The sequence below is a fragment of the Oncorhynchus gorbuscha genome, linkage group LG04 (genome assembly GCF_021184085.1).
Source record: "Oncorhynchus gorbuscha isolate QuinsamMale2020 ecotype Even-year linkage group LG04, OgorEven_v1.0, whole genome shotgun sequence".
Classification (NCBI taxonomy): domain Eukaryota; kingdom Metazoa; phylum Chordata; class Actinopteri; order Salmoniformes; family Salmonidae; genus Oncorhynchus; species Oncorhynchus gorbuscha.
The window spans coordinates 35,676,066-35,695,016 of NC_060176.1; the positions used below are offsets into that span (position 1 = coordinate 35,676,066).

Genomic DNA, 18,951 nt, shown 5'->3' on the forward strand with positions numbered 1-18,951 from the left:
GGAGGGGACAGAAAGAGTAGAAGAGAAGAGAGTTTGATTTCAGTGAATGGCCTTGCAGGCAGCCAAGAGCATGTGCCACACCTTTTCCATCAACCTACCACTGGCTTTATCTGATAGACCAGCCAATAGCCCTCAGCTATGACAGCCACACCCTGCCTGGGAAGTATAATGTGTGTGTGTACGGAGATAGGCCAGGTATACATACTGCAGCAGCTTCCATTGGAAGCTAAAGATCTAGCTTGCATCCAGGTTTTTATGTGCCACTTCTTCTTAGCTGACATGGAGAGGTCATAACTGTCATAGATGTAGGCCATTTCAACATTCTCTCCATGTCAGATAGACAAAAGCAATAATGGGGCTTTCAGAAATGGCTCCTAGTGAACACACACAGGTCCTTGGACTGCACACAAACCTCAAACCCTGAGGCAACGATCATTTTCTAGGTAGACAGAAAGACGTACATATACTCTATAGGACATATTGTTGAGTCCATATACATAAGTACATACTTCCCAGACATGTGCGTGCATACACATGCACAAAAACACAGACACACACACACCTTTAAATAGACAAGCCCACAGACAACAACAGTTTAAGACATACGACAACAACTTGGTTGGCTTTTCGATCAAGCTTTTAATGAAAAGATCATAAAATAACAGTTTATTTTTCTCACCACTGTATATTAAGACTGCAAGGTTGTGAGTGCTGAGGTCAGCTGTATTACACTTTTATGACACTGAGTTAGCGAGCCCCATCGCCGTAGCGACAGCTCTGACCTGAATACGAGCTCTCAGAGGAGTGGAGAGAAGGGCTCAGCCTGGGTGCTGCCGCTAGCAAGAGGTGGTCATGGCATTAGGCCGTGTGTGTGTGTGTGTGTGTAAGGGGGGAGGGAATGTTAGCCCTCAATTATTTATAGTCAAAGACCCTACATGTCCATTCCAGAACCTCTGAGCCCCTGGATCCTGATACATTATTGAACAGTGGCTGTTCATGGATCCGAGAGAAGCTTGATATACCTGCTTCATGGACAACTTCTTTAATCAAGTTTTCAAGTACTAGTTTAGCAGCTAATAATGTCTTTCCATCAACATGGAGTCATTTGACAAGACTAACAAACACTATTTCAAAAATAAGTGATATTTTGGTTACAACTGGACCGTAAAAAAAAAACGAGTAAAAAATACATTTGCATCTGCAGAAATGCTGAGATGTAAATGGCAAGTAAACACAGAGTTGAGGTAATCATTTTTTGTCCCTGGAGGTAAATACTAATGTCGAATATGTGGAACACACTGAAGTCACAGATATATGGGGAGAAATCACGATCACTAGCTTCGTTAGCCGCAGAGTCACGGAAGCTAAGGATGGGTCAAAGGGTGGTTGGTGTAGGGTTAGCTACATTGTGGGTATAGCGAGTGGTAGTAAAGCTTAGCGGTTAAAGATACACCTTGGCTTTATACACACTGTGGTGTGCCAGACGCCATTTTCAAAACTAGCTTTGGTTTAGTTTGATTCGGTAAATTGGAGCTACTCCGTAGACACAGCGCAGACCGGACCTGGTGAATTGACAGGGGACAACATCAACAGGGAGGAAAAATGTGAAACTAGACAATCGCATGGGTGAAACTACAGTAATACAAAGAGAGGTAACTCAGACAAGCTTTGAGTAGGGAAAACATCATGGTTTGAATTCCCAGAACTTTGTATAGTGTTTCTTAAAGCTTTGTAACACTGCATAATGATACTATATTTTTGAAACGCACAGAAACACTACAATGATGAGGTAAGAGAAACAGTAAACTGCAATTAATGTGAACCGATATGAGCGCGCCTGGACCTTCCGAGAGGGTTAAAAAAAACACTCTATAGACACAAACAAATCAAAAAGTCCAAGAAAAATGATAAGTGGTGAGTGGTTTAAGACAAAAGAAATGTACATCATAGAGATGACTCTATCGTTTGGAGAAAGAAAGGGGTGAGGTTGGTGAGGAGGAATAGGTTTTCTAAATGGCAGTGGCTTGGCAACACCCAGGCAGAGGATGTTTGTGAAGAGATACAATATATGGCCCACAGATGAGCCACGATGCCCGACAGACATCAACAGAGGTACACAAGGGGTTAAAGTTAATTGTTTAAACCCCTATGTCCAGCCAAACAGTGAGTAACTCCTCTTGACACCCAAAACATGTTGTTTGTTTTAGCTGAGAGAGAAGATACAAAAATGCCGTCGTCGTCATTTTGACATAAAAATGAATCTGTTCACCCCAAAACAAAAAGTCTACAACTTCACAGATTGTGGTTGATGGCTATGTTTTGTGTTTCATTTTTGTTTCTCCGCTTGAAATCCTCAAAATAAAATACAACCAAAAAGGGTCCTGCCTGAACCTCAGTCTCACACACTGAGAAAAGTCTTAGCGGAGGCAAGTGCAGGACCAGAGAAATAAATACATTCATCACTGACAACAATAGACATTTGATTAAAAAAAGAACACTGTCAATAAGTGTTTGCACCAACTTTGTATGAGGCAAGGCCAGCCATAAGATTGTGTTGCTTTTACAAATAGGCAGAACACAGGCAGCTAAGAAATCATCATCATCCTTTCCAAACATCAAATAAGCAGAAACATCAATAACATTCACAGTTAAAGGAAAGATTCACTCATTCTGAATGTTATATCGTATTTGTGCATCTCTGAGAAATGTCATTTAATGTGTATCGGACCTATTCGCCGTTCTAGTTTTGCGTCATATGATGAAAAACTATCCATACCGGCAGTATTTCTGCCTGCTTGAACAGTGAATAGCTCAGATACACATTAAATGACCTCGGGAATCCATAGAATATCGGTCAGAGATACACAAATACGATATAACATTCAAAGTGGATGAATCTTTCCTTTAAGACCCTAGCAAATAGACCTGCTCACATGCAATTAACAAATCCCAGTCGCTATAGTTTTCAATAATGTTTTTAAAGTCCCGAGGTACAGTAAGGCTGCATTTACACAGGCACCCCAAATTCTGATAATTTTCTCACTAATTTGTCTTTTGACCAATCAGATCAGCTCTTTTGCCAATAATTGGGCAAAAAAACCTGAATTGTGCTCCCTGTGTAAACGCAGCCTAAGAGAGTTCTAACGTCATCCCAGCCCTTCGCGCAACAGCAACACCCCCCCCCCCCACCCCCGTCCCGTCCCAACCCCCCAATCCCATCTTCTGAAGACGGTTCATAGGGCAGAGGGACAAGGTCACCCCAAAGCCAGCTGGCAGAGGGGGGCGATGCACCCCTAAAACTGCAACCCCCTCCCCAATTTAAATATGAAGTAGTCTGCCGCAGGGTTGACGCTGACACTGAAGCTTTTGTTTTGGCAGCAAAACCTCTGTGGAAAAAGCAAAAAAACACATACAACCACACCTCTGACTGGCCGAGCCTCAACTGAGGTCTGTAAAACTGTAAAAGTTTATGTAAACAATGAGATAAATACATATGTATCTTTTTTTGCCACACACTGTTCCATAATCATTCAAATGTGCTTTGGTTTAAAAAATAGTTTGTGGATTTGGGTATGAGCTTTTTTTTAGGTCTTAGTTCTTTGTACAACTTTGCGACTATTTCGGAACATATTATGATACTAACTAAAAAGTCGACTTTTGTATTGAGCTGCCCCGCCTTTTGTTAAGGCTCTTTGTGTTAGTTGAAAAAGTACCCCCCATTTTTAAAAATCTTTTAAATATGAAACTAGTGTTTTGGTTTTCCCATGAGTAAAATACAGAGAAATTGATACAATACTATGTCTTACAAATGTAGCTGAGAGTCCTACATTCATAGACGCAGAACAATCCCTGAAGTATTTGAGTATTAGTAGTAGTAGTAGTAGTAGTAGTAGTAGTATCGCAGTTTTAGTTCATATTTTTTTTGTTTTCGCCAAACTAATAAACGCTAGTTCGGCCGCAGCTGCAAAGACTTTGCAGAGATGGCTAGAGATCTTGCTGTACAAAAAGACCTTTTGAGCGTCACAGACATTACGCTGTACTGCTTAAGTGCTGACAAGAACAATAGCGTCTGAAGGCAATGCATCGTGGACTCCCGAATAAGTAAGAAGAGGTCACAGGAAAACAATTAATTACATGATGGATTTGAGGTTGGAGGGTGGGTGGTGGTGGTGAGGGGGTGGGCGTTACAAATACACACGTACCATGCAATCACTCAGCAGTAACTGCTTTTACCTCGGCGAGAACAGCAAAAAAAAAATTAAAGTAACATCTCAGAGTCCAAGACGCAGTTACCTTGAAACGATAACGATGCTTGTATGACTGCAGCTGCATCCCTACATGATGACATACCATTTCACAGACCAACCATGAGGATGAAGGAGGAATAGAAATGTTAAAAAAGATAGGTAAAAACCAAAATAATAGAGGAATGCCTATACCAAAAACTTGCACTGAAGTTTTCTCTCCCCCATAGTTTACCATAAGAGTCGGGACACACCGGACAAGCTAAGACAGACAGCTTGGGTTTCAGTGGAGAATGATTACAGTAGAGGGACATGCATGCCTCTTGTAGTAGTGTTTGTAATTTGTAGTACTATGCTAATAAATAAATATTCAATAAGAATGGCCCATATGGGAGGCAACTGGGAGTACAAAAAAAAGTACTAAAATGTATGCACTCACTACTGTAATTGGCTCTGGATAAGAATTGAGCTGTCCAGTGCATCCTTGCCTCTCCCTTTCTAATACAAGCTTTCAGAAGTCTGGCTCAATAAACTAACAAGCAAACTTAGAACTTCACATAAAAAAATGTCATTATTATAATTTCTATCATTTTTTCTTCTTTTTTTTTTGGTCTGAACAGAACACATAAAATGTAATCAAGTCCTGCTTTTAGGTCAGGGAATATAAAGTGATGAGAAGGACCCTTGTTACAAATAAAAATAAAGTTCAGGTAACATTGTAAACTCTACAGTTACTTTACATGTAAAGTTGATGTTAACACCAGCCCACCAATCAGCACAAGCTTTCCTCGCAAACCACACAGAAACTCAAGTCTCAAGAGTCATTGGTCAATAGTCCAACACAACTGTGGGTTTCAATTGTCTGGACCTAGAATACAATTCTTAAATGTTTTTTTCATACAGTAAAAAGACAAATCAAAGGTGAAATAATAAAGTATGCTATATATCTTATATCTTTTTTTTTTAACTTTGGTTATGAACTTGTCGAGCAAAATGTGTTAGTCAGCTCTGTTCGCCTTAACATTCATTAGATCTTTGGAACACTGTGCATCTAAACTCACTAACCACTATTTGCAAGAAAATACAGTACATTGTGGGGTGGGGGCCTGTTCATTGAGAAGAGCACCCGGAAAGCTATCTTTATGACAAGAAGTAAAAAAAGACAGTGTTGTTAACATAATGTTATGTTAACATGTACAAATCTAAAAAGCATGAAAAACCTGTGTTGAGAGATGGGCAGGTTAAAGCAGGTTAAAGCATTAGGGGAAAAGTTACTATCTACACACTTTATACAATTAATTACATTTAGTAACTTTCAACTAATCAACGTAGAGTTCATAAGAGTAATCAGAGGTAGCGAGTTCACAAGCCTATCGAAATAAGCTTTTCTTTTTTGTAAGGGGAGGAAAGCTATACTGACAAAAAATAAACGTACCCACCAAACGAGAAGTTCAGCCTACACCGACCCCCCCCCCTCCCCCACCCGTCTCTTCCCTGTTCAACTAACTGCCCCAACCCTCACCCCATATCCCCCTCCCCCAAGACGAAACATCCGAAGACCTTCCAGTTTAAACATTCACTGAAACATTACAGGTTCTTTGAGTAAAACAGGTACCTCCATTTAGTTTTGTTGTTATCCCAGGATGAGCTTTCATGGGCAAAATGACTAACCCCACCTCCCCTCTTTCTCTTACTCAGAGACCAGCTGTAGAGTGGAGACTTTAAGGTCAGTGTGTGTCTGGAGTAAATGAAATTGAGCCCCTCATCTGGAAACTCAGACATCAAACTTTTAGGTAAAGCATGGATATGACCAACAACATCGCTCCACCCGAATGCAGACATCCCCACTATCTTCAGGTTCACTCACATTAGCATTGGACATATACAGTAGCTGCTGTTTGGTTACAACAAAAACACATTCTTTGAAATTATTGCCTGTAGTGTACATCATTGACAGAGTGAATAATATTAGACCTGTCTAAATTAAAAGGAGGAATGGCGTAGTTGTTTGACGAATGAGGTTGGAGTATAGAGGGAACCCTGAATACCCCCAGAAGGGATCAGTTTGAAAAAGTCAAAGGCCTAAATACTCCCAAGTAAAGGTGTTGAGGGTGTATGAGAGGCATGAGGTGGGCCTGAGGTTACAACAGTACCCCATTCACATTTACAAGATATAAGAGAGACAACCACCGGTCCATGCCCTTATATCCACCATAGGTGACTTCAGAGAGAGAGGGGGAAGGGGAGGTACACTGCCCGTCTAGACTTCCAGAGGTGGTGGACATGCTGGGGTTGTTTTCCATGACCATCCTGCCACATGCTGACTCTGGACAACCACTACACACACTAAGCCAGGTGGTTGTGTATAGAAATCTATGTTTATGTGTGTGTGTGAGAGAGAGAGTGTGTACCTGTGTTTCTGCATGAGTGTACTTGTGCATTCGTTCAGTTGTGAGGTGGGGAAAAAAATGAAAAAGCATTCTTTGGCTTGATGTTGTGTTTTAGGAGGGTGAGGTGTGCATTCTCAGGTGGCTGATGAGGTTGCGTTGCTGGGTGAACTTTCCACCGCACAACTGGCATTCGTACGGCTTCTCTCCCGAGTGGACGCGCATGTGCTCCGTCAGGCGGTACTGGCGTGTGAAGCGCATGCCACACTCATCGCAAGCAAACGGTTTCAGGCCCAGGTGGCTCCGCATGTGGCGCGTCATAGTGCCTCTCTGGGTGAACATCTTCCCGCAGATGTTACATGGGAAGGGTCGGGTCAGCCAGTGGCTCTTCTCGTGCTGTCTCAGGGTCGCCGGGTCTTTGTAGCTCTTACTGCATACGGTGCACTTGAAGGGCCGTGGCTCGGAGATGCCGAATGTGGTGGGAGCCACGGGGGCCGAGAGGTCCTCAGCCTCTTCCTCTTTCACAAAGGCCCCTCCCTCCTCTTTGATGTAGAGCTCGTCCTCTGTGTGTGTCTCCACATGGGCGTTAAGCTGCTCCGAGCTGGGAAAGCCCTTCCCACAGGGGATGCACACATACAAGTTGTCCCCAAACGCTGGCTCAAACCCTTCCTGCCGGTACACATAGTTGGCGCTGTGGTGCCCTCCTCCCCCACTCTCTCCATCACTATGCCCGCTCTGGTCACTGTGCTCTTGCCCATTCTCCCCTCCTTCCTCCTCCTCTTTACACTGGAAGGACTGGTCTGAGGGAAAGCTGCACCTGCTGTCCCTGCCTACACCCCTGGATGAGCGGCCCTCTTTAGGTCCCACGATCACACCATTGACCAGGGGCGGGTTACGATCCTCAGCCTTCAGGCCAGAGGCCTCTCTCTTGGGCCACTCCTTTTTGCGGGCTACCTGGCGGGAGCTCTTGCGAGGCAGGGGAGCGTCTGGATGGGCCTGACTGTCTTCAGGGGCTTTGGGGGTGGGCATGAGCTCCATGGGCTCTGGGCCGGTGGTGTCCAGACCGGGCAGAGTGATGGTGGAATCATCCAGTGAGGCACCGTTGGTTGTGGATACAGAGGCAGATTGAGGGGAACCCTGTGAGTTGCTGTGAGGGCTGAGTGCGTCTGTTGTGGTACACGCCGATGGAGGGCTCTTCTTGGACAGGTCCAGCCCGAGATCTGTCTCCCTGCTGCTCAAACCGTTACTGAGGTTTCCATTACTACCACTCCCGCAGGTCCCATTCTTCACGGCGGTGCTCCCGATGAACATCTCATCATCCGAGAGCTTGTCCCCGAGGCCATCATCGGGCTGTGGCTGGTCTGCGTCGGAGGGGGCGAGGACGTAGTGGTTGTGGGAGGCGGTGAGGGCGGAGGACGAGAGGCGCTCGTTGTTGTGGCGCAGTCGGCTGAGCGGACCCGAGGTGGAGAGTTTACCCGGCAGAGGCTTGCCACCGCTTCGCTTGAGCTTCTTCCTGCACAGCGCGGCGAGGTCATGGAGCTGGAGGTAGCTGGCTGCGGTCAAGAGGGCACTGTAGTTCTGCTCATTACTCTGGTCCAATGAGGACAGGAGCTTCCCCGTGTAGATGAAGTCCAGGACTTGTCGGAAAACAGAGGGATTCACCATCTCTGTGTCCAGGTTGATGAGGTTGTCGTGGAGAACCAGGGACTTGAAGTAGATACTGCTGGCTGCTAGGATGTTCTTGTGGGCTCGGAACAGAGCGTTCTCCACCACGATGATGACGTCACACAGGAAGCCCTTAGCCCTCTGCTGGTTGAGTTGCAGTAGTATTTGTTTGGCATGATTTGGCAGTTCCATTTCCATCTTCCTTTTCTCTCTCTTCCTACACAAGCAACACCTGAAGGGGAGAGAGAGAAAGAGAGAGAGAGAGAGAGGCATGTTAGTGTTATCAAAAATAGGCCTAAGACCAGGGACGTTTTCCAATGCCAAAAAAAAAACTGAACAAAAGAAGCACACATGGAATATCTGTTTGAGCATGGTATAAAGTTATCAATTACACTTTGGATGGTGTATAAATAGACCCAGTCACTACAAAGATACAGGCGTCCTTCATAACTCAGTTGCCGGAGAGGAATGGTGACTTTAAAATAGTTAGAGTTTAATGGCTGTGATAGGAGAAAACTGAGGATGGATCAACAACATTGTAGTTATTCAACAATAATAGCCTAAATGACAGAGTGAAAAGAAGGAAGCCTGTTGTAACGTCGTTCTTCGTTTGTCGAAAGAGAGTCGGACCGAAATGCAGCGTTGTTGTTACTCATGTTCTTTAATGAATGAAATGACGATACATGAAAATAACGTAATATACAAAATACAAAACAACAAACGGAACGTGAAACCTATTACAGCCTATCTGGTGAACACTACACAGAGACAGGAACAATCACCCACGAAATACAAAGCGAAACCAGGCTACCTAAATACGGTTCCCAATCAGAGACAACGAGAATCACCTGACTCACCTCTCCTCTGCTCTCATCCTTCTAGATCTATCGGCTGCCTTCGATACTGTGAACCATCAGATCCTCCTCTCCACCCTCTCCGAGTTGGGCATCTCCGGCGCGGCCCACGCTTGGATTGCGTCCTACCTGACAGGTCGCTCCTACCAGGTGGCGTGGCGAGAATCTGTCTCCTCACCACGCGCTCTCACCACTGGTGTCCCCCAGGGCTCTGTTCTTGGCCCTCTCCTATTCTCGCTATACACCAAGTCACTTGGCTCTGTCATAACCTCACATGGTCTCTCTTATCATTGCTATGCAGACGACACACAATTAATCTTCTCCTTTCCCCCTTCTGATGACCAGGTGGCGAATCGCATCTCTGCATGTCTGGCAGACATATCAGTGTGGATGACGGATCACCACCTCAAGCTGAACCTCGGCAAGACGGAGCTGCTCTTCCTCCCGGGGAAGGACTGCCCGTTCCATGATCTCGCCATCACGGTTGACAACTCCATTGTGTCCTCCTCCCAGAGCGCCAAGAACCTTGGCATGATCCTGGACAACACCCTGTCGTTCTCAACTAACATCAAGGCGGTGGCCCGTTCCTGTAGGTTCATGCTCTACAACATCCGCAGAGTACGACCCTGCCTCACACAGGAAGCGGCGCAGGTCCTAATCCAGGCACTTGTCATCTCCCGTCTGGATTACTGCAACTCGCTGTTGGCTGGGCTCCCTGCCTGTGCCATTAAACCCCTTCAACTCATCCAGAACGCCGCAGCCCGTCTGGTGTTCAACCTTCCCAAGTTCTCTCACGTCACCCCGCTCCTCCGTTCTCTCCACTGGCTTCCAGTTGAAGCTCGCATCCGCTACAAGACCATGGTGCTTGCCTACGGAGCTGTGAGGGGAACGGCACCTCAGTACCTCCAGGCTCTGATCAGGCCCTACACCCAAACAAGGGCACTGCGTTCATCCACCTCTGGCCTGCTCGCCTCCCTACCACTGAGGAAGTACAGCTCCCGCTCAGCCCAGTCAAAACTGTTCGCTGCCCTGGCCCCCCAATGGTGGAACAAACTCCCTCACGACGCCAGGACAGCGGAGTCAATCACCACCTTCCGGAGACACCTGAAACCCCACCTCTTTAAGGAATACCTAGGATAGGTTAAGTAATCCCTCTCACCCCACCCCCCCCCTAAGTTTTAGATGCACTATTGTAAGTGACTGTCCCACTGGATCTGGATGTCATAAGGTGAATGCACCAATTTGTAAGTCGCTCTGGATAAGAGCGTCTGCTAAATGACTTAAATGTAAAATGTAATGTAAATGAGAAACGCCTCAGGCAGCCAAGCCTATACAACACCCCTAATCAGCCGCGATCCCAAATACTACAAACCCCAATACGAAAATACAATAACATAAACCCATGTCACACCCTGGCCTGACCAAATATATAACGAAAACACAAAATACAATGACCAAGGCGTGACACCTGTACAGAATAAAACAATTCCAAAACGCATCCTGTTTGCAACAAGGCACTAAATACTGAAAACAATGTGGAAAATGAATTCACTTTTTATATCCTGAATACAAAGTGTTATGTTTAGGGCAAATCTAATACAACACATCACTTAGTACCACTCAATATTTTCATAGTGGTGGCTGCATCATGTTATGGGTATGCTTGTAATCTTTAAGGACTGGGGATATTTTCATGATAAAAAATAAAAGGAATGAAGCTAAGCACAGGCAAAATCCTAGAGGAAAACCTGGTTGAGTTTGCTTTCCACCAGACACTGGGAGATGAATTTGCCTTTCATCAGGACAATAACCTTAAAGACAAGGCCAAATCTACACTGGAGTTACTTACCAAGAATACAGTGAATGTCCCTGAGTGGCCAAGTTACAGTTTTGACTTAAATCTACTTGAAAATGGCAAGACCTGAAAATGATTGTCAAACAACCAGTTTGACAGAGCTGGAAGAATGTTTGAAAGAATATCGTGTAAATTTTGCACAATCCAGGTGTGGAAAGCTCTTATAGACTTAACCAGAAAAGGCGCTTCTAAAGCATGTTCTGATTTAACCGTTTGAAGCGTACAAGAACATGGGTGTGATCATTCCACAGTGGTCCCTGCAGCATCTACTCAAACGGTTGTGATTAGATTACTTTATTACACCAATAGCAACAGAATTTGGAGAATGAATAGAGTGCATTTTCTGGACCCAAAATGTATTAAATACATAAATGAAACAATAAAGACCTTTACCATTACAAATGTAGACAGAGGACAGAAAAAAAGCTGACACCTGATATAATTTCGGCTGCCATTAAGGCGTACATTATAAAAACATACTACATTATAAAATCCATGTACACTAACAACAAAATGGCAGTGCAGAATGCCTCGTGAAAAAGGATAGAAAAGGATGTCCCCAAAACATGACCAAATAATAATGCACATTTACGCTGATCTGCTCACTCGTGGGCAACAACATTCAAACTGGATAATAACTAATTTTATAGATAACCACTACCAATGCAGTAAGAAAACATGGCAGAGAATAAACACAGAAAGAATGAAGAACCGTACTCTAAAAGAAAACTAAGACTTTTTGACTGACACGGATTACCTATTCTCTCCACCCTGTACAGTAAGCGTGGAAACCGAACTGCTAAAATCTATAAATTATAAATGAGGCGTGCTTGAGTTAGACCTTAAAGATAAGATGAAGGCAAGCCTTGAAATGAGTGATGAGAAAGCTGCGACACAGGAAAAATCAACTGTAAAGCTGAAGAGTACAGTCAATGTCATCGACACAGACGTTAATGAACTGAAAAGAGAGAACCAGTTGTTAAGAGAATACCTACTTGATATACAAACTGGAACAATGCGAAGAAAAATCTGGTGCTTTCCAGAATTAAAGAGGATGAAGATTCAGAGAGTATGGTGAAAGAATTCATGGTTAAAGAACTACAGATTCCAGGCGACACTGTCGACCAAATTAAACTCGAATGCGTACATTGTTTTGGATAGAGAGGACAGCGATACAAGTGCCCAATCATTGCCAAATTTGCATAATTTAATATAAAATAATAGATAAAAGCCTGGGAAAAAGACTGACCATTAAACTCGAACACGCACATCGTTTTGGACAGCGATACGAGCACCCAATCATTGCCAAATTTGAATCCTTTAAAGATGAAATAACGTTTAAAAGCCTGGGCAAAAGACTCGCCTGGCTTAAAATAGGCATGAACGATCAGTTCCCAAAGGAAATCGCAGAGCGACGCAAAGTACTGTATCCATTATTCAAAGGCAATAGACTGAAAGGGAGACGTGTAGTAGCTCTCGTTATTGACAAGCTATACATTGATAACCAACTGTTTTGAAACACCAAAACCACTCCATTGCTATTCTAAATCAAATGGAACATTCAATAATATTAATGGCAGGGATTGTAATAAAAAAATAATAATAATAATAAATAATAAAATACAACAATTAATAAAGAAACTATAAATACAGTATATTATTCAAGTTAGGGAATGTTGTAAAAAAATAATTGTATTCTATGTTTTATGTATAATACTTATAAATAGATAAAAGATATGACAATTCATGAAATAATAAATCCCCAAATACAAGGAACTGCAACACAAAATAACCCAAAGCCCAAAATTAGGCAGGAATCAACAAGGTAGAAATAAAAACACAACAAACAGAGGACATAAAAGACACAGTATGTGGGTATGTACTTTGGGCTTCGGGGTACTTTTGTGTTCCAGTTCCTTGTATATGTGATGGGAGTAAGGGGGTGTAGTAAGATGGGGTACCTTGTGTGTTTTGTATGACTGGAAAAGTGTGATGAGTTAAGTGAAAAGGTAAGGAAAATGGTTGCAAATGCCAGAGCCCATGTGTGTCTGCGAGCAGGAGTTGTGACAGACTGAGAGTCTTCATATTTGTGCAGATAAGGGACATACATTTTCAAATTAAAATACAAATATATAGTTTGTTTACTTTTGTCCTATCATGATGGAACGGTGTCAACCCCATATCCTAGATACCGATCTGAGCGACCTACCTATTAAGGAGAAGTCCTTATCCGTTTTATAGGTCTACTGCAAGTATCCTACGCAGCCATGACCGAAAGGTGAACACGGTCAGGACAAAGCAGCACCGCCCCCTCAAGAGTCTGAGCCTGCCTGGCAAGGTTGGTCCAAAAGCCAAAGACCCCGGATGGGTGAGCATAATGTACAAGGATTTTCTCAAAGCTGCTAATGAAAACCTTGATGACCTCGTACCTAGCCGGTAGGAATTCCAGTGGAGTACTCCACCCAGGTAGTGGCAGTGCTGGTAACACTGGCTGCAGTAACCCATGGGGAGGGAGTGACACTCTGACAATCAGAGAGGGGGCATATCATATTATTGTGGCCCTGGGGGCAAAGAATAATCAAACGGTCTGACTGCACAGAGGTGCTAGGGAAGATGGGTCTCAACGGGGGACCAGCGTGTGTGGGTGAAGAGGGTTATCCGAGCTCCATTAGCTAGTAGTAGACATTGGTTAATCAAATCTCCACATTCCTGCTCAATTTGGTAATTTGGCATGCCTTCTTAAACAGCCCAACTATAGAGAATTCACACAACAAGTGTTTTCTTGAGTTGGGCTCGGGGACGGAACAACTGTTGAACATTTAGGCTTGTGCTTGTGCGCGCATGTGTGTGTGTCAGGGGAGGGGTGAGTGAGCGTATGCATCCCACATATGTTGACAAAAATGTAGAATTCCTACTACCGGCCGTTGTTATGGGTAACAATCCTTCGTAGAAGTGCTTATATTATTACTTATATTATCTGTCAATTCTAGGAGTTTTTATGTATATACAGTGTCTTTGCCTAATTATGAAATATATGTATATATATATATATTTAAATCCTCAATCAATCTACACACAATAACGCATAATGACAAAGCAAAAACAGCTTTTTAGATATTTTTGCTAGTTTATTCAAAACTTAAACTGAAAAATCACATTTACATACAGTACCAGTCAAAAGTTTGGACATACCAACTCATTCAAGGGTTTTACTATTTTTACTATCTTCTACAATAATTGTGAAGACATCAAAACTATGAAATAACACACATGGAATCATGTAGTAACCAAAAAAGTGTTAAACAAATCAAAATATATTTTACATTTGAGATTCTACAAATTAGCCACCCTTTGCCTTGATGACAGCTGTTCAAAATGTTGTATCAAGACTGCCCCAATGTGCCTTATTGGTTTATTAATACATTTTCAAGTTCATAATTGTGCAACAATAGCATGGTATTTTAGCTACTGTAAACTGGACAGTGCATTTAGATTAACAAAAATTTAAGCTTTCTGCCCATATCAGATATGTCTATGTCCTGGGAAATGTTCTTATTACTTACAACCTCATGCTTGTCACATTAGCCAACATTAGATTAATCGCGCCGTGGGAGGGAGACCGATTCTGTAGAGTTTAAAGTAATGATGGACTGTCGTTTCTCTTTGCTTATTTGAGCTGTTCTTGCCATAGTATGGACTTGGTCTTTTACCAAATAGGGATATCTTCTGTATACCCCCCCCCCTACCTTGTCACAACACAACTGATTGGCTCAAATGCATTAAGAAGGAAAGAAATTCCACAAAGTAACTTTTAACAAGGTACACCTGTTAATGGAAATGCATTCCAGGTGACTATCTCACGCTGGTTGAGAGAATGCCAAGCGTGTGCAAAGCTGTCATCAATTTATATTTGTTTAACACTGTTTTGGTTACTACATGATTCCATATGTGTTATTTCATTGTGTTGATGTCTTCACTATTATTCTACAATGAGGAAAATAGTAAAAAATTAAGAAAACCTGGAATGAGTAGGTGTGTCCAAACATTTGACTGGTACTGTATGTAGATAGTGGACATGCAGAAAAATCTGGAGATTTTTGTCAATTCTGAATGAGTCTCAATAAGAAAGTGAGGAATCCGATTCTGAAAGTGACAGTGTGGAGCTGCCCCTTGCCCACCGACGAAGTCCCAGGACCCTCTGAAGATGCTGGTGGGGGCAGTGGATAAGGCGGACATGATTAACAGCTTTATGGTACAGTTGAAGTCGGAAGTTTACCAACAATTAGGTTGGAGTCATTAAAACTCGTTTTTCAACCACTCCACAAATTTCTTGTTAACAAACTATAATTTTGGCAAGTTGGTCAGGACATCTACTTTGTGCATGACACATGTAATTTTTTAACAATTATTTACAGACAGATTATTTCACTTATAAATCACTGTGCCACAATTCCAGTGGGTCAGAAGTTTACAAACACTAAGTTGACTGTGGAGAAGAAACAGCTTGAAAAATTCCATCAAATTATGTCATGGCTTTAGAAGCTTCTGATAGGCTAACTGACATCATTGGAGTCAATTGGATGTATTTCAAGGCCTACCTTCAAACTCAGTGCCTCTTTGCTTGACATCATGGGAAAATTAAAAGAAATAAGCCAAGACCTCAGAATTGTTTTTTAGACCTCCACAAGTCTTGTTCATCCTTGGGAGTAATTTCCAAACCCTGAATGTACCAAGTTCATCTGTACAAACAATAGTACGCATGTATAAACACCATGGGACCACGCAGACGTCATTCTGCTCAGGAAGGAGACACGTTCTGTCTCCTAGAGCTGAACGTACTTTGGTGCGAAAAATGCAAATCCCTCCCAAAAAAACAACAAAGGCACTTGTGAAGATGCTGGAGGAAACACGTAAAAAAGTATCTATATCCACAGTAAAATGAGTCCTATATCGACATAACCTGAAAGGCCGCTCAGCAAGGAAGAAGCCACTGCTCCAAAATCTCCATTAAAAAAGACAGACTACGGTTTGCAATTGCACATGGGGACAAAGATCATACTTTTAGGAGAAATGTCCTCTGGTCTGATTAAACAAAAATAGAACTGTTTGGTCATAATGACCATCATTATGTTTGGAGGAAAAAGGGCAAGCTGAAGAACACCATCCCAACCGTGAAGCACGGGGGTGGCAGCATCATGTTGTGGGGGTGCTTTGCTGCAGGAGGGACTGGTGCACTTCACAAAATAGATGGCATCATGAGGAATAAAAACGATGGGGATATATTGAGGCAACATCTCAAGACATCAGTCAGGAAGATAAAGCTTGGTCACAAATGGGTCTTTCAAATGGACATGACCCCAAGCATACTACCAAAGTTGTGGCAAAATGGCTTAATGGCAACAAAGTGAAGGTATTGGAGTGGCTGTACTTGTGGGCAGAATTGAAAAGGCGTGTGCAAGCAAGGAGGCCTACAAACCTGACTCAGTTACACCAGCTCTGTCAGGAGGAATGGGCCAAAATTCACCCAACTTATTGTGGGAAGCTTGTGGAATGCTACCCAAAACGTTTGACCCAAGTTAAACAATTTAAAGGCAATGCTACCAAATACTTATTGAGTGTATGTAAACTTCTGACCCACTGGTAATGTGAACAAGCTGAAATAAATCATTCTCTCTACTATTATTCTGACATTTCACATTCTTAAAATAAAGTGGTGATCCTAACTGGATTAAATGTCAGGAATTGTGAAAAACTGAGTTTAAATGTATTTGGGTAAGGTATATGTAAACTTCTGACTTCAACTGTATGTGCTCGGAAAACCACCAAATATTTGTCCATCTGATCAATACTGCTACCCTCAATGGCCACATAGTTCATTGCCAGCTAACAAGTGAGACGATTACTGAATGAGGTTTTTTGGAATTGGACATACAGTTCACATACAAATCAAATACAGCTCCAATTTGCAATTATATTGACAATATATCACCCACATCCGCACTGCCTCATCCTCCCCAATCCCTCATCCTCCCCAATTCCTCTCCAAACAGTATGTTGCTAGCATACAAAACATGGCTTCAATCTTCGGCAAGAAAGGTGTCCAGTTCCAGTTATGATATGGTTAAGTTACATATTGTTTGTGTATGTGATATCTGAAAGTACAGAATTAAAAGGAACTATTAGTAATTCAAATACAATCAGTATACAGCAATAAAACAATAGTATAAGGAAGTAACATAAAATATATACAAAAAATACGTTGCATTGACAATATGACACTTATGAATGATAACTGAAGAGCTCCACAAGGGGGCAGAAGTATGCTAAACAGGCCAAATGATTACACAGGCTAATGCAATGATCACGATAAGGCCAGGGCAGCTTCAAAAGATATAACACAAGCTAACACCATTAGCATTGTTTTACAGAACTAATGGAAGAATGTAGCTACATAAGAACAATTGTGTATAACAACACAAAGGTTATTAAATTAATACCATACGTGTCCATGGTTGTAGATGCATCCACACAAAATACATTAGGCTCCATAAATACAGTGTGCTACAGTAGAAATTACATTACACGATATACAGAAACTGTATTATGATAAGGTAATAAAGCACTTACTTTGATAGGAACGCACACATGTACAAATCTATTGTTAGTAATCTGTTCTGTTCTGACTGGAGATGGGCAAATGTCTCCATACTTGACCTTGGAAAACACTCGGGGAGTGCTTGGGCTCTCATCTAATATTTTCCTGCTCATCTAGCTAATCCACGCCATACTGGCTGGCTAGTAAGCTAGTAGTTTGACCCAGTGTAACAGAGTTCCCCATAGCATGCCTCATACGTAAATTGTCCGCCACAGTGTTATGGGCTACTTCGATGTGAATTAATGAGCCAGAAACGCACATCATTTCAAACTGTTCTATGAAAAAATAAATAATAATAAATAAAGTTGAAACATAGCCTATAGATAATTAGCATGGTTTGATAAGGTAAGATAACAATGTATACAGTAAGTCTAATGTCTGAACATCTCATGTTTGTTTAACATTTACATGTTTTGCACTCCATCTGAATGTAGAGAGCTAGCTAGCTAGCTAGCCAGCTAACTTTTGGCTAACGACTGATTTAGTTAACGTTAGCTAATATCAGCTAACCAGCAGGGACGAATAAAATGTATTTATAGCTAGCAGGAGTTTAGGGTTGTTGCTAGCTAGTTAACTAGTGTTTGTCTGGGAGTTCCATTTGTTGATGAAGCTAGCTAGCTAGATGGCTGGCTAGTAAGCTAATAGTTAACAACCCCAGCTAGCTAGCTAGTAATGAATAACCCCAGCCAGCTAGCTAGATACCTAACTAGCTAACAAGTTAACTAGCTAGCTAACACCTTGGCTAACATTCATCAGGCAACTGTGTCGTAGACAACTAGGAGTAGGCAAGGCAAGCCACTACCAGCAGAAAGGAGCCCGTATTTCCACAGTCAATATCGGTTGCTACCAAGCTACATTAATCACATTTCTCTACTCTACTTATTTGGTACAGGGCTCCTGTCTTTTGACCCAGTGTAACAGAGTTCCCTAAGGTGGATTTCATAGCTACATAGCTAGCTATTGAAATTGTGTTTTAATTCATGTTGACCTGGATTTACATTCATGCGTGTTAGGTGACATCTTGTGGTTGGTCGACAGTATTGCACCCCTTGACTTGACCGAATAAAACAAATTGAAAAAGCTACATCATCACGTGCTTTCTTTCCTGTTGCCTTCAGAGGGAAAAACTAGGCAGTTACACCATTTTTACAATTTTAAATGTTACCTTTAATTTAACTGGGCAAGTCAGTTAAGAAAAGAGTGTTATTTACAATGACGGCCTACCGTGGAACAGTGGGCTAACTGCCTTGTTCAGGGGCAGAACGACAGATTCTTACCTTGTCAGCCTGGC

The 18,951-nt window shown here is 42.4% G+C and overlaps 1 protein-coding gene across 2 annotated transcripts in view; it reads right to left on the reverse strand.

The window, feature by feature from the left end:
- Positions 1-5,794: 5,794 nt before the first annotated feature.
- LOC124033203 (hypermethylated in cancer 2 protein-like) overlaps positions 5,795-18,951 on the reverse strand; it is a 43,787-nt gene continuing 30,630 nt past the window's right edge. For both annotated transcript variants that reach the window (XM_046345169.1, XM_046345170.1), the window contains exon 2: positions 5,795-8,528. In XM_046345169.1, coding sequence (XP_046201125.1) covers positions 6,746-8,494 — 1,749 coding nt within the window. In that variant the 5' untranslated portion in view covers positions 8,495-8,528 and the 3' untranslated portion in view covers positions 5,795-6,745. The remainder of the gene's footprint in view (positions 8,529-18,951) is intronic.